Source organism: Misgurnus anguillicaudatus, chromosome 20 (assembly GCF_027580225.2).
Source record: "Misgurnus anguillicaudatus chromosome 20, ASM2758022v2, whole genome shotgun sequence".
Classification (NCBI taxonomy): Eukaryota; Metazoa; Chordata; class Actinopteri; order Cypriniformes; family Cobitidae; genus Misgurnus; species Misgurnus anguillicaudatus.
In genome coordinates, this window is record NC_073356.2 from 34625503 (window position 1) to 34642500 (window position 16998).

At 36.2% G+C, this 16998-nt stretch overlaps 1 protein-coding gene across 4 annotated transcripts in view; it reads right to left on the reverse strand.

Annotated features, from left to right (window-relative positions):
* Positions 1–6766: 6766 nt before the first annotated feature.
* col22a1 (collagen, type XXII, alpha 1) overlaps positions 6767–16998 on the reverse strand; it is a 114955-nt gene continuing 104723 nt past the window's right edge. For all 4 annotated transcript variants that reach the window (XM_073858590.1, XM_073858589.1, XM_073858587.1 and 1 more), the window contains 20 exons: positions 15880–15993; positions 15713–15766; positions 15345–15398; positions 15133–15186; positions 14991–15044; positions 12584–12640; positions 12400–12450; positions 12238–12291; positions 11886–11930; positions 11710–11763; positions 11552–11605; positions 11410–11463; positions 11017–11088; positions 10809–10844; positions 8920–8964; positions 8619–8798; positions 8471–8537; positions 8099–8281; positions 7383–7460; positions 6767–7295 (listed from right to left, as the gene is read on the reverse strand). In XM_073858590.1, the coding sequence (XP_073714691.1) occupies positions 7102–7295; positions 7383–7460; positions 8099–8281; positions 8471–8537; positions 8619–8798; positions 8920–8964; positions 10809–10844; positions 11017–11088; positions 11410–11463; positions 11552–11605; positions 11710–11763; positions 11886–11930; positions 12238–12291; positions 12400–12450; positions 12584–12640; positions 14991–15044; positions 15133–15186; positions 15345–15398; positions 15713–15766; positions 15880–15993 (1554 nt within the window). In that variant the 3' untranslated portion in view covers positions 6767–7101. The remainder of the gene's footprint in view (positions 7296–7382; positions 7461–8098; positions 8282–8470; positions 8538–8618; positions 8799–8919; positions 8965–10808; positions 10845–11016; positions 11089–11409; positions 11464–11551; positions 11606–11709; positions 11764–11885; positions 11931–12237; positions 12292–12399; positions 12451–12583; positions 12641–14990; positions 15045–15132; positions 15187–15344; positions 15399–15712; positions 15767–15879; positions 15994–16998) is intronic.

Here is a 16998-nt window from a genome sequence, read left to right on the forward strand (position 1 = left end):
AATTTTACATTAACACTGTAAAAAATACGTAAAAAAGGTAAACTTCCGGCAGCCAGGGTGCCGGAAAAATAGCATAAAGTAATAGGCACAATAAATTACAGAAATGTTCCGTAACACAAAAAAATTCTGTAAAAAAAACGTACAATTCCGGCATTTGGGGTGCCGGAAAAATACCGTAAAATAACAGCAGCTGGGGTGCTGGGAAAATACCATAAAATAACGGTCACAATAAATGACAGAAATTTTCCGTAACACAAAAATACTGTTTTTTTTTCTCTGTAATTTTACATTAACACTGTGGAAAAAAATTCTGTAATAAAGGATACATTTCTGCAGCTGGGGTGCCAGGAAAATACCGTAAAATAACAAGCTCAATAAATTACATAAATTTTCCGTAATACAAAAATAACGTTTTTTTTCTGTATTTTTACATTAACACAGTGGAAAAATTCTGTAAAAAACTGTAAAATTCCGGCAGCTGGGGTGCCGAAAAAATACCGTAAAATAAAGGGCACAATAAATAACAGAAATTTTCCGTAATACAACAATTATTTTTTCCTGTAATTTTACATTAAATGCAAGTCAATTCAACCTACTTTTTATGTTTTGACACAACACATTTTTTTCTAAGTTAAAGTAAAACAAAAATATATGTTGATATAATATAATTTTTCACAGTGTGAACATAACACACACATATGGCTCACTTTGATGTAAAATCTATAAATTGCAAAAAATCTCGAAATTGTGCGCAGCGAAACAGTTTTAAGATTTTCACCTTGTATACTGCAAAAATTACTTTCTTAGTATGCTTGTCTTGTTTAAAGTACAAATATGAAATGACATACAAAAATAAGTCTAATTTTTTAAGGAATAAATTATCAAGCAAAACCTTGAAAAAAGCCAAACCTTTTTATTTCTTGAATTAAGTGTTCAAGAAAAAAGAACAAGAATTTTTTTTCTTACTCCATTGGTAGATTTTTATGCTTGTTTTATTCAAAAATTCAATTAAGTTGGATATTTTTTGTCTAAAAAAACCGTAGACCTATTTTCTTAAGAATTTTTAGATATTTGTACTGAAAACAAGACAAAAATACAAATTAAAATAAAAATTTTAGTAAAAATTTCTAAGCGTGTAACTTTTTGCATGTTTAAATCCTATTTGAGAAGCCTACATTTCCAACAATCCACCGCTATCAGACAATCAAAAGTGCGTACGTCTGCTCATCCTCAGATCCTGACGTGGCACTTTTATTTAAATATAGTTTTTATAAATATGAATGTTGTCCCAAACAGCAGACATCTCCAGCCAGAACTGCACCAGGGGCCTCATTTATAAAACATGCGTACACACAGATTTGATCGTAAAGTGTGCGTACACAAAAATCCACGGCAAAGTTAATATACGTGGAAAAGTGCTTAGCGCCACGTCAGGGTCTGAGCAGACGTACACACCTTTGCCCGTCCGACCACTGCAGGTCCCTGAAAATATAAGCCATTCTTGCCTTTTGAAAAGGATTTAAATATTGAGAGGTGCTCTGTCGACATGAATAAGGCATCGTTCAATTTACTTTTTAGCTGCGCACAACTTCTCATTTGCGATCTATAGATTTCACATCCATCTGAGCGCACGTTCGTTTAATGAATCACACGTACACACTCTTGAGAAATGATTTTGAGATCAAATCAAATCTTGACTTTGCAGGTCCATACAACCCTGTAAATCTGTCCCTGAGTCTTTGAAGAGCATGCGATATCTGATATAAATGCATTAATAGGAGACTTCACAATTATATCCCAGCAATGGGTCAGATTCACTTTTTATTAACACGTGCTTACCTCCCACCCATCCAAAAACATACACATCAACTAAATTAAGATGAATAATAGCACCAGAGAACCAGTATAAACAGGTACAGTGTACCATGCATGAGTTATGCTATCTTACATGACCTGCACCTGTAGTTCATTTGAATAATTTAATGCAAATTAATATGAAAAACAAAAACAAATACAGTCATTCATTAACAACTTGATGAAGGCAAACTAGCGGGTGGATCTCAAAACTGAAAGATTGAATTAAAGGGAGGTGAAAACGATAGCAAGTGTTTCACTTTGGCTTATATTGAATTAATGCACCATACATTTACATCACTTTGCATAGTAGAAAGTTGAGCTTGGCAAAATATATAGCGTCATCGCAACATACATTTTCTGAATGTGACTCAAGTCATGGCAAACAAATAAAAATCACGTTACATTTTGTCATGTAAATATATGTAAATAACATTAAATGTACTTAATCAAAAGAGCAGGATTTTAAAAATGTAAAGTATAAAATCACTAAAATGCATTCAATAACGTTTTTGCATTTCACAATCCATGCTAAGCTCACAAGCTTTTCAGACACAAATCTTTTCTTGATGTTATGTTTTTTGCAGTTTAACATCAGATATATTTGTGGGTTGAGTATTGTATATTTTGCAGTACTCTCTCTCTCTCAACACCTTTAATTGGCCCACAAAGAGTAGTCTGAGAGATTTAACTATTAAAATGCTTTTGTACACTGCAAAAAATTATTTTCAAGATAAAAATTCTTAGTATTTTTGTCTTGCCTTCAGCAAAAATATCCAAAAATTATCAAATTAAGATGGTTTGTCTTGATAAGCAAAATGACCCAAGAAAATAAGTCTAGTTTTTAGACCAAAAAATATCAAATTTAAGTGATCCCGTGCAAAAAAGCAAAAAATAAAAAAAAATCTGCCAATGCACTGCAAAAAAGTATTTTTGTCTTGTTTTCAGTAAAAATATCTAAAAAATTTTAAATTAAGATGCTTTTTCTTGATGAGCAAAACGACCCAAATATCAAACTGATTTTGAGCATAAAACAAGCAAAAAAATCTGCCAATGGTGCAAGCAAAAAAATCTTGAATTTTTCTTAAACACTAAATTCAAGAAAAATTCAAGAACAATCTGGTTACCCCATTTGCAGACCCCCTTTGCTTGCTTTATACACAAAATCACTTAAAATTTATATTTTTGGTCTAAAAACTAGACTTATTTTCTTGGGTCGTTTTGCTCATCAAGAAAAAGCATCCCAATTCAAGAGGTTTTAGATATTTTTACTGAAAACAAAACAAAAACACTAAGAATTTTTTTCCTAAAAACCATTTTTTGCAGTGTGGGGTAAGCAAAAAATCTTGAATTTTTTTCTTAAAGGTGCAGTGTATAAATTTTAGCAGCATCTAGTGGTGAGGTTGCGAATTGCAACCAACGGCTCAGTCCACTGCTCACCCCTCGCTTTTAAAACACATAGAGAAGCTACAGTAGCCGTCACCGGAAAAACATGTCATCGTCGGAGACAACTTAGTAAAAAAGTTTGTCCGTTAAGGGCTTCTGTAGAAACATGGCGGCACAAAATGGCGACTTCCACGTAAGGGGACCCTCGGTATATGTAAATAAAAACGTCTCATTCTAAGGTAATAAAAACATAACGGTTTATTATAAAAAGGTCTTTATACACCTCTGATAATATAGTTTTGTAATTAAAAAAAAAGTGCTTAACCATTGGCAGATTTTTTTTGCTTGTTTTCTGCACAAAATCACTTAAATTTGATATTTTTGGTCTAAAAACTAGACGTATTTTCTTGGGTCGCTCTGCTCATCAAGAAAAAGCATCTTCATTTAAGAATTTTTAGATATTTTTACTGAAATCAAGACAAAAATACTAAGAATTTTTTTCTTGAAAATCTTTTTTTGCAGTGTGGATGCTCTGTCTCGTTCTTTAAAAGGGATTTTGTCTTTCTCAATTATGATCAAATAAAGACCTGGCCATTAAAGTAACAGATCTACTTATCAGTTGTCAGTATGTACATTGCTGTGCTACAACTAAATTCTTTTTTAAGAGGGGACGTACAACCAAGAACCAAACAAAATGTCTATCAGCAGAAACTTGAGATTAACAACTAACCCTTACAATTTATTCTGATATGATTTACTCACCCTCAAACCTATACAAAAGTACAGAATATGTTTCATAAAATAGTAAATTAGCTTTTTCACAATGAACTCATGTGATGACCAAGGCCTAGAAATGTCATGAGCGTGAGTGAATGATGACTAAAACTATTCTCTATTGGGTTAACTAATCCTTCAGGCATTTTGCAAACTAGCCAAGCCACAGTAATTCTATTAAGATACCTATAAAGATGATTTTTTTTTACAATATACAAGCACAAAAACTACAATTATGGCTAAAAAAAACTTTGAGGCTACAAAAGCAGAAAGACACTGTGTGCATGTTTACACTTTCTTCTGGACTTTAATGATCCTTACTGATGAGTGAAGTCTGCTTCATATTCTCTCAGCATTTTGTTTTGTGACTACTGACCAATGACTTGTCAGTAAACCAGACAGGCTGTTGTGACATCACAGTCTGTAACGTACTGAAAAATCGTTCCTTCAGACTTTTGTCCTGTTGTTTAGAAAACCCTGATGAAAACCTTTCAGAAATTCATAGCTACATCTGATCAAGAGCGAATTTGTAACCCTGGACCACAAAACCAGTCATAAGGGTCAATTTTTTGAAATTGAGATTTATACATTGTCCGAAAGCTGAATGATAAACCTTCCATTGATGTATGGTTTGTTAGGATAGGACAATATTTGACCGAGATACAATTTGGAAATCTGGGGCCTCATTTATAAAGTGTGCATACGCACAGATTTTATCGTAAATTGTGCGTACGCAAAAATCCATGGCAAAGTCCATATTTATAAAAACTGTCTCGCACTTTTGCAGGTTTTTGAAAATATAAGCCATTCTTGCTGCTTGAAACATTGATAGGTGCTCTTTTATATGTCAATGACATTAATTAGGTATTGTTGAAATTCAGAGATTTGAAACTATTTATCTGCGCACAATTCCAAGATCATGTGCGATTTATAGATTTATCACATCTATCTGCGCGTTTTCTGTGCGCATATTCGTTTTATGAATCACACGTATGCATTTTTGAGAAATGATCGCAAGATCAAATTAAGGACGTTTTCTACACAGCATTTTATAAATGAATCCGAGGGTGCAAAAAATCAAAATGTTGAGAAAATCGCATTTAAAGTTGTCCAAATTAAGTCTTTAGCAATTGCATCCACTCCCAAAATTAAAAAAAAAGCTTAGATAAAAATTACGGTACACTGTAAAAATTACTTTTGTCACTTAAATGTTTCAATTTAAACAACTTGAATTAATAAGTTATTTCAACTTTTTTTACCTGTTAGATTTTGCTATAAATAAATAAAGTTGTAATAAATAAATAAAGTTGTAATTAACTGGCGCAGCCTTTTTTGAGCGGGGGGTTGGTGAAAAGGTGATATACACCTTTAAATTAATATAACTCTGGCTTTTTTTTTTGGTCTAGAAGCCTAATTTTGGTTTTAATTTTGGTAATTTTTGGTTTTAAAGAAGACACTTCAACGTTTTTTAGGGAAGTGTCTGGAGGTGAAAATATTATTATTTTTTTAAAGCCGTTTACATTTATTTGTAATAAATAAAAATGCAATATAGTATAATTTTTAATACATACAATTGTCAAAAAACTGAGGTTTGTGCTGGTTTGCTTTGAGGTTTGCTGCATACTTGTGTCACAAATGAATAAATTACAGTTACTGGATTATTATTACTGCTAAAAGGTTTTGAAATATGAAAACTTCATTCTTAGACCTTTCCAACAATATATAGTTTGTCGTGATAGATTAACATTTACATAGAAAATATTGAAATAAACGTAGGTGTCCTGCTCACGGGACAGCGGCAATTAACGGGTTAAACCCATTCAACTTTTTTTTTATTTAAAGCAACTCATCACTAGTCAAAAACGTTGAAATTACTTATCAAACTAATTCAAGTTGTTTAAACTTAAACATTTAAGTACAATGATGCATTTTTTACAGTGTAGGAAATATCTTCATGGGACGTGATCTTTACAATATCTAATGATTTTTGGCATAATAAAAAAAATCGAAAACTTTGACCCATACAATGTATTTTTGGCTATTGCTACAAATATACCCGTGCGACTTAAGACAAAACTTGAGAGGTTTTGTGGTTCAGAGTCACATTTATGGTCTTTTCAAACTTGATGTTATATAATAAAGGCTATTCTTAACCCTGGGTTAAATATAATACTGTTTAACGCAGTGAAATCTTAAAAACTGACTTTCCAAGATTTTAGATGTACATGTTTAATATCAATATTTTCGGGTCACTTCCTACCTCAGAGTTCACAAAATGCCAACGGTAGGGCTAAGTGCTAATACAAAACGTAATATTACAGTACAAATGAGAAACGTGGCTTAACCCAGGATTAAAAGTGCCCTTAACCCAGGGTTAAGACCCTGATATACTTTAGACAAAGTGAAAGAATAAACTAACGTAACATCATTTCAAACAAAATCAGACCATCAAAACTTTGCATTCCTTGTTCTGATACAGCCGAGCAGAGCGAACTTCTGTCGGCGTGGTAAACATCTACCATTGGTCTATGGTCATTGTGTAATGGGTGCGTGACATATGGGCGTGTTGTATGACTCCACCTGGTTAAAAGTGGAAATATTGTCTTTCATCTTATTTTTGCGGAGGTCGCACAGCAATAAAGTTTTGCGTTGCGGAGCTGGTAGGCCTACTGCTGCTTTCGCATCTATACAATCACTCACAACTCGGAACGTTTATTCGTCATCGACTGATCGCATTGAATGTACCATCATGTGAAAATTTTAATTTTTAATACGACCCTTCATTAATAGATACACACACACCTAAACCCCGCCTCCAGAAACAAAGAGATGTTAGAGATGTTTGAATAGAACATACATGCCTACAGCCCTTCTTTCTGCCATCAAGCGAAGTTCAAAGTTCGTTCCTCTACTGCGTCTAAAGTATATCAGGGCCTTTATAAAAGACAGGGTTAATAGTGTGAAAAGCCATTTACACACACACACATTCACACAGCTCTCAGACTATTCAAAATAAAGTTCTCATGTTCTTGGATGAATGTCCAAGTTCATAAATAGATGTTAGTGTCCAGGACAGTACGAGGCATATTAAGTCCCCTTGACGTTTTTGGTGTGAGGTCGTGATGCCAGGCTGGCGTAGTAAGCACACTGTGAAGGGTCACACTGCCCGGTTGGTCCTGGCGGTCCGGGCTGACCGTGAGGACCTGGATTACCAGGCTCTCCCTGAGCTCCCGCGGCTCCAGGAAGACCGTCTTTTCCATATCCCGGCATACCTGCAGGACCTGTCGCGCAAACATAATAGCAACTGTTTTCTTCTGCTGCTGTTTTTCTCCAACAAACCAAGAATTTTGGTAATCAAAAGGTCTTACCAATGGGACCAGTGGGACCCGGCTCTCCTCTCTGCCCAACACCATCCTCTCCCTTTTCACCTCTTGCTCCTCGTTCACCTAAAAACATCAAATCATGATTTGACAGTAATAGAGCGAACTGTTCGACTGTATCATGTCACTGTTTCAAGCTGTGATACTCATCAATTAAATAAAGTGACATTTAGGCCCAGATCCGTCCCGGAGTCATCTGGTGTCTGGGTTGTGTTCACATTTAGTAGTCTATTTCTCTTTTTTTACAGACTAAAAAAAATGTTTCCAGTTCGCTTGGCATTCACGCCAACTTAGTTGGGCGGCTTTAATTGTTGCATATTTTACAACGATTTTGGAGACCACCTAAAAAAAATGCTGTGTGCTAAGCTAAATGCGCTCATCATATGCATGTACATGGAAACCTCATACACCGCTTGTAAAATGTTTAAAAGAGTCAAAACATCACCAGGTATGTCTCTGTTATATGCGCAAACGAAGCTACAGTGTAATAAACACGTGCCCCATTTTAACAAATTGTGTGATTTTGGAGCGCTCTTATCATCACTTCCTGTCTTTGGTCAACGTTGCCTTCACATATCAGTGGAAGCAGAAGCGGACCAATACCCACTTTTCACCAGTTGGCTTGTTTGCAATCGCAACAGAGATTGTTTTAATCAAACCAAATCTGCCAAGTGTGAACAAACTGAAAGCTGCTCATGTGGTACCTTTGGGGCCCAATGGACCTCTGGGCCCTTCTGCTCCATTTTGTCCTGGCATTCCAGACTCTCCTGGTGGGCCTTGTCGGCCAGGTGATCCATCTTTCCCTGGTGGACCAGGAGGACCGGGACGCCCGGCTGTGCTTTTTATATGTGCGGGCTGCATTTGAGCCATGAGGTAGGCCAACTTAGCTGTGATTCAGGAAATTAACAAAAAGTACAAAGAAATAAAAGAAATTATATATATTATATACGAAATTCCATTAACCATTGAACTGGTCAACAATATATTTTAGCATCACTTGTTTGTTTGTCTCATCACTATAGAACTCAAATTGTATTTAAACTTTTCTTAACATTTCAACAGTTCTCAAATCTCACCATCTAATTGTTTGGAAAGTTCCTCTTGAATGAGTCTCCGCAGTTGTTCCTGAGATGGCGTTTCACCCTTAAAGGACAAGACAAAATTATCTTACAATGTTGGCATCACTTTTATGTACTTCTAGTTTAAACCTGAATCCACACTCACTCTCATTCCTGGGAGACCCGGATGTCCTGGGGTCCCAGGGGGACCGGAAGGACCAACTTCACCTGGAGGTCCAGACATACCCATCATCCCTGTGTGACCCTTTCTGCCTGGAGGCCCAGGGTTACCTGGAATGCCTGGATCTCCAACGGGTCCTTTGTCACCTTTGATTCCATTATCACCCTGCCAACAGAATAATTTTGAGTTTAAAAAATAAATTCAAGAGGTTGATATTGTGTATAGCTTTGTGTACACATACAGTAGATAAAGAAAGACAAATAGATTTGATCTAATTTGTCCTTACCTTCTCTCCCTTGTGCCCCCTGTCCCCTGATTGCCCTGGTATACCCTACAATAAAAACAGAGCCATAAAAGCATACTAAGTACACAGTCAAAGAATACTAAGTAGAGCACAGTCAAAGAATACTAAGTAGAGCGCAGTCAAAGAATACTAAGTAGAGCATAGTCAAATAATACTAAGTAGAGCACAGTCAAAGAATACTAAGTAGAGCACAGTCAAAGAATACTAAGTAGAGCGCAGTCAAAGAATACTAAGTAGAGCATTGCCAATGTATACTAACTAGAGCATAGTCAAATAATACTAAGTAGAGCACAGTCAAAGAATACTAAGTAGAGCACAGTCACATTACTGTATAATTGTGAAAGTGATGTTGATGAAGTTGTTTTTCTGTTGTGCAGCCCTACTTTACCTTTACCTGTACTGCCCAAGACAAATTTCCCTTAACAGGGACAAATAAAGTAATAAGTATAAGTATAAGTAAAGAATACTAAGTGGAGCACAGTCAAACGGCACTAAGTAGAGCACAGTCAAAGAATAGTAAGTAGAGCAAAGTCAAATGGCACTAAGTAGTGCATAGTCAAACAGCACTGAGTAGATAGCACAGTCAAACAACACTAAGTAGAGCACAGTCTAACGGCATCAAGTATAGCACAGTTAAACGGCATCAAGTAGAGCACAGTCAAACGGCACTAAGCATAGCACAGTCAAAGAATAGTAAGTAGAGCACAGTCAAACGGCACTAAGTACAGCACAAACAAGCAGCACAAAGTAGAGCACAGTCTAACGGCATCAAGTATAGCACAGTTAAACGGCATCAAGTAGAGCACAATCAAACGACACTAAGTAGAGCACAGTCACATGGTACTAATTAAGGCACAGTCAAGTGGCACTAAGCATAGCACAGTCAAAGAATACTAAGTAAAGATCAGTTAAATGGCACTAAGTACAGCACAGTCAAACGGCACTAAGTAGAACACCGTCAAATGGCACTAAACAGAGCACAGTCGAAAGGACCTAGAGCACAGTCAAAGAATACTAAGTACAGCACAGTTAAACAGCACTAAGTACAGCACAGTCAAACAGCACTTGAGTAGACCACAGTCAAACGACACTTAGTAAAGCACAGTCAATCAACACTAAGTAGAGCACAGTCACATGGCACTAAACAGAGCACAGTCAAAAGGACCTAGGAAGAGCACAGTCAAAGAATACTAAGTACAGCACAGTTAAAGGGCACTAAGTACAGCACAGTCAAACAGCACTTGAGTAGACCACAGTCAAACGACACTAAGTAAAGCACAGTCAATCAACACTAAGTAGAGCACAGTCACATGGCACTAATTAAGACACAGTCAAATTGCACTAAGCATAGCACAGTCAAAGAATACTAAGTAAAGCACAGTTCGATAGCACTAAGTATACCACAGTCAAACTACACTAAGTAAAGCACAGTCAATCAACATTAAATAGAGCACAGTCACATGGCACTAATTAGGGCACAGTCAAATTGCACTAAGCATAGCACAGTCAAAGAATACTAAGTAAAGCACATTTAAATGGCACTAAGTACAGCACAGTCAAACAGCACTTAAGTAGACCACAGTCAAACGACACTAAGTAGAGCACTGTAGAACACCATCAAATGGCACTAGACAGAGCACAGTCAAATGGCACTAAACAGAGCACAGTCGAAAGAACCTAGGTAGAGCACAGTCAAAGAATACTAAGTAGAGCACAGTCAAAGAATACTAAGTAAAAAGGCACGGAAAAGAGCATAGTCAAACAGCACTAAGTAAAGCACAGTCTAATGGCAATAGGTGAAGCACAATCACAGAATACTAAGTAGAACACAGTCAAACAGTACCAAGTAGATTACAGACAACATCACTTACTTGTTTGCCCTCTGGGCCAATTGGACCTGGCGGACCCTGGTGTGAATAAGTGCAAATTTATTATAGTAACATATATAGGTGACAAATGTAGGGCAAGACTGGCTGCTGGTATTATCTGTGTAATTTCTGTAATATATATATATATATTTTAATATATGTAATACTAAGCAGTCAGATGAACACCTGTACTAAAAAAAATCTTACTTACCGACGGCCCTTTAGGACCTGAAAATCCAGGTAATCCTGGACTACCTGCTTCACCCTTGTGTCCTGGCTGACCCTATGACACGATACAACATAGAACTGATAATCTCATTCTAACTCTGGGTAAACTTATTTCAGAAAACAGACTGAGAGTTATGTGTTGAAGAATAGTAATTGTAGACAGCTTACAGAAAGTCTAAATACTGTTTTACTTATTATTAATAATAATAATAATAATAACACATGTATTCAAAATAAATTTACACACTGAATTTCACTGGTATGTAGATACACCAGTGAAGGGACTGTTATTTTATGTCCAACCATGGATCTAAATGTAGACTTAAGGATATTAAGGAAGATGATGCCCACTGTGATCAACATTAATGATACTTACAGGATTTCCCTGAGATCCGGGTTTGCCTGCTGGTCCTGGTTCCCCAGGTTGACCCTACAAAGATGAAACACAGTCACAGAATAATCACACAGCTGTTTTGATCCATTGTGTTGTGATGATGCTTCATTAAAGACTTTCTCACCGATTCTCCTCGCGGTCCTCGCATGCCCTCTGCCCCCGGAGGTCCTTTATTACCCTGTGCAACAGAAGAACATCAATTAAAACTAAACACCATCTGTGCACCATGAAGGTGTTTACAGCGGCCTCTGACATCGAGCACATGACTCTGTGTCTACTCACATCTTTTCCAGGTGAGCCTTCACGCCCGGGAGCGCCCTGCTTCCCCTCTTCACCCTATTACAAATGAGATCATTAGCAATCAGGTCACATGATGTGTGTTTATCGAGCATCTATTGGATGAGATTAAAAACATGCATTCGAGGGCACATACTGTATTTCAATAGGACTAAACTGACCTTTGACCCTGGTGGTCCTGGTTCTCCTCTATGACCTTTGAAACCCTGGAAAAGGCAAAGAATATTTGAAACCTCATTTATATATACATTTAGATATTCTTAACCCGGAAATCTGATTGGTTGATAGGAATATTGGTCAAGAAACAGCCATTCTTGAAAAATCACAGTAACCATTTATATACCATGGTATAAAATGCTATTCAAAATGTAAAAGGTAATTAATGCTATTGCATTACCATGTTATGCAACATTTTTAAGTACACACTATCAATAATAATAATAATAATAATAATACCACTATAATAATTGGTAAAATTAATTGTAAAGTTGAATAATTTTTTTCATTACTAACAGGCATTCCTCGAAGTCCATCTCTGCCTGGTGGTCCAGGTTCACCCTGTTTGCCCTGTGAGAAAGAGAGAAATGTATTACATTCTTTTTATTATTGTTCAGATGTTTATAGTTGTACAATATGAAAATTATTAGTGATATTAAAAGCAGAACACGCTCATACCGCCTCTCCTTGTTCTCCTGGTCTTCCATCTTTTCCGGGTTTCCCTATCATGCCCTTCATTTAAAATCAATGTAGAAAGAACAGAAGAAAAACAAAAAGCATTGCAGAAATATTAAATGTACATGATGTTTTAACCAACATTAAAAGAGGACATTTTTTTAAAACAATGAAAGGGATTATTTACGCCCATCAGACCTGGCAGTCCTGGAGGTCCCTGAATTCCCGTCAGACCCTCTTTACCCTGGTAAAACCCACATTTGTATGACTATCAGTTATGAATAACGAACCTCAGAAGTTTTTTGAAAAATGTCTGTAGTGTTGTCCATGCATAACGTCTCAGGTTACGTATGTAACGCTTGTTCCCTGAGAAGGGAACGAGACGCTGCGTCTCCCTTGCCATACTTCCTGTGTCCCTATTGCTCCCCATCTTTTGCAATATGTCAGAGAGCGAGGGCGTTTTTCAGATCACCTTTAACACTTGCCAGTAACATTACACCCCACCATTGGTTGAATTTGTCAATACGGCGACGCATCGCGAGTTCCCTCGAAAGGGAACTCATTACCGTTGTACTAGGATGCTGTTAATGTAGCCGTTGCTATGCGGTTGCTGTGGTCTAGATGGATGCTGTCACTACACTGCAAAAAATGACTCTTATTTTCTTACTTTTCTTACTTTTTAGTACAAATATCTAAAAAAAAGTAAATTAAGACATATTTTTTTGATGAGCAAAATAAGTCTATTTTTTAGAAAATTGTAAATTTATTCTTGAATTTTCCTTAAAGCGTAACTAAACCCCTGGTCAGAGCCTAACTCCACCCACTGGCAATATTTGAAAAATGCAAGAAAAGTGGGCAGATCCCAAGGAGATAAAGGGGACGAACTAAGTGTGTGGTGAGATCGTAACAAGGGCGTGGTGATCTTGAACCTGCTTACGTCACGAGTAATTTTTTGGACCCACCATCCAATAGGAAAATTCAACTGCAGTAGCCACCGTTCAACCTGAAGAGGGCAGCACTCAGACGTTTTTACACCATATATTGCAGTATTGAAACACTTTATATCCAAATGTCAAAAAAACTTACTAAAATCAATGAACAGCACTAATAAAGCCCCATTCTTACAGATCATTAACTAAAAAAAGTTGGTTTAGTGTTTAGTTACGCTTTAAATTACAAGTTTTAAGAAAAAAATGCAAGCTTTTTTCTTACCCCATTGGCAATTTTGTTTGCTTGTTTAAGCACAAATTCACTTTTATTTCATGTTTTTTCCCTGCAAAAAAATTACTTTGAAGAAAATAAGTCTAGTTTTTAGACCAAAAATATCAAATTTAAGTGATTTTGTGCATAAAACAAGCACAAAAATTTGCCAATGGGATAAGCAAAAAATCTTGAACATTTTTCTTAAACACTAAATTCAAGACAAATTCAAGAAAAATTAGCTTACTCCATTGGAATTTTTTTTTGCTTGTTTTATGTACAAAATCACTTAAATTTGATATTTTTGGTCTAAAAACTAGACTTATTTTCTTGGCTCATTTTGCTCATCAAGAAAAAGCATCTTAATTTAAGACATTTTAGATATTTTTTACTGAAAACAAGACAAAAATACTAAGAAAATCCTTTCTTGAAAATCCTTTTTTGCAGTGTAGGTAATTTTGCTCATCAAGAAAATGCATCTTAATTTAAGAATTTTTTGATATTTTCTTTAGATACTGAAAACAAGACAAAAATACTAAGTATACTGCAAAAATGACTTTCTTACTTAGTATTTTTGTTTTAATATCTAAAAATTCTTAAATCAAGATGTTTTTTCTTGATGAGCAAAATAACCTGAGAAAATAAGTCTAGTTTTTAGACCAAAAATATCAAATTTAAGTGATTTTGTGCATAAAACAAGCACAAAAATTTGCCAGACTTATTTTCTTGGCTTATTTTGCTCATCAAGAAAATGCATCTTAATTTAAGAAATTTTAGATATTTTTTACTGAAAACAAGACAAAAATACTAAGAAAATCATTTCTTGAAAATCATTTTTTGCAGTGTAGGTAATTTTGCTCATCAAGAAAATGCATCTTAATTTAAGAATTTTTTGATATTTTCTTTAGATACTGAAAACAAGACAAAAATACTAAGTATACTGCAAAAATGACTTTCTTACTTAGTATTTTTGTCTTGTTTTCGGTACAAATATCTAAAAATTCCTAAATCAAGATGTTTTTTTCTTGATGAGCAAAATGACCTAAGAAAATAAGTCTAGTTTTTAGACAAATGTATCAAATTTAACTGAATTTATGGATAAAACAAGCAAAAAAAATCTGCCAATGGGGTAAGCAAATTTTTCTTGAATTTAGAGTTTAAGAAAAAAGTTCAAGATTTTTTTGCTTACCCCATTGGCAGATTGTTTTGCTTGTTTAATCCACAAATTCCTTAAATTAAATTTTTTTACTAGACTTATTTCTAAGGTTATTTTGCTCATCAAGAAAATGCATCTTGACTTGAGAATTTTTTTATATGAGAATATTTGTGCTTATACCAGGACAAAAATACTAACTAAGAAAGTAACATGATTTGTTCTGTGTCTGTGTTCTTACCTTTTCGCCAGGTGATCCGGGTGGTCCAATAGGCCCTGGGTTTCCATCATTACCCTATAAATAAAAATAAAAAAACAGTAAATCTTTACACAAAATGAGAAGCCTGTAATATTCATATTGAAAGGGATCTTTAAATACTCACAGGTGCACCCATGGCTCCTGCGGCCCCTGGATAACCAGGAGGTCCTGGAGGTCCCTGTGAGAAACAAATCAAAGATATAAAGTAGAATATAAACACATCACATCCTAAGAGAATGTTGTGAATGTTTGAACAGGCTAAACATACAAATATAGTCCAATACACACTGAAACAGTATAGTTATCCTGATGTTTAGATGAGTGTTGTCATTGTACCTTTTCTCCTTTTTCTCCAGGGTTTCCTCCTGGACCTCTGTCACCTTTAATCCCCTGTAAAGGAAACATAAGATATAATGAAGAGTGGATAACACAGAGCTTGTGATGTCGTGCAGCTGGTGGGTAACAGGAGATGCTTTAAACATTCATATCAAACAAAAAAGCTTGATGTGTTGTTTGTATTGTCCCTTGCGAGAGCTGGAAAATGGTTTGTACTTTAAATAAAACATGAACTAGACCAGGGGTAGTGGTGGTATTTACTGTAGTAAATATCATTATCACAGTATGCCTCATCAATTCTATTAAAGGTCCGTGCTAAAATAGATTTAAAGGTCTGTACTGTTTATGTGTATCTTGTATGCCCTGACCTTGGCTCCTTCAGCACCAGGTGGTCCTGAAGGTCCAGTTGGCCCAGCTGGTCCCTGCAATAAACATCCACATTAAAATGAGTTTAAAATCACTTTCTGTATGAGTAATTAGAACTTCTCTGCATAATTTGAAATCTCTGCATGATTCCATCACAGAGCCGTCTCACCGGATAACCATCTTGACCGTTTTTACCGGGTGGTCCATTTTGACCTTTTTCTCCTGGAGCTCCTGGAATACCGGGTGGTCCAGCTGGTCCTGCAGGACAATCTGAACAAATGCCCTGTAAGAGAGAGAGAACTAGTGAATGGATGGCGAAATGAATCAATTTTAGTGCTACCAAAAGAATAATCACGATTAATTGCGATTAATCGCATACAAAATAAATGTTTGTTTTTGCATAATACACACTCACCTAAAAGATTATTAGGAACACTATACTAATACTGTGTTTGACCCCCTTTCGCCTTCAGAACGGCCTTAATTCTACGTGGCATTGATTCAACAAGGTGCTGAAAGCATTCTTTAGAAATGTTAGCCCATATTGATAGGATAGCATCTTGTAGTTGATGCAGATTTTTGGGATGCACATCCAGGGCACCAAGCTCCCGTTCCACCACATCCCAAAGATCCTCTATTGGGTTGAGATCTGGTGACTGTGGGGGCCATTTTAGTACAGTGAACTCATTGTCATGTTCAAGAAACTAATTTGAAATGATTCGAGCTTTGTGACATGGTGCATTATCCTGCTGGAAGTAGCCATCAGAGGATGTGTACATGGTGGTCATAAAAGGATGGACATGGTCAGAAACAATGCTCAGGTAGGCAGTGGCATTTAAATGATGCCCAATTGGCACTAAGGCCACCTAAAGTGTGCCAAGAAAACATCCCCCACACCATTACACCACCATCACCAGCATGCACAGTGGTAACAAGGCATGATTGATCCATGTTCTCATTCTGCTTACGCCAAATTTTGACTCTACCATTTGAATGTCTCAACAGAAATCGATGACTCATCAATTTCCGTGAGCTCATGCAAATTGTAGCCTCTTTTTCCTATTTGTAGTGGATATGAGTGGTACCCGGTGGGGTCTTCTGCTGTTGTAGCCCCTCTGCCTCAAGGTTGTGTGTGTTGTGGCTTCACAAATGCTTTGCTGCATACCTCAGTTGTAACGAGTGGTTATTTCAGTCAAAGTTGCTCTTCTATCAGCTTGAATCAGTCGGCTCATTCTCCTCTGACCTCTAGCATCAACAAGGCATTTTCGCCCTGAGGACTGCCGCATAC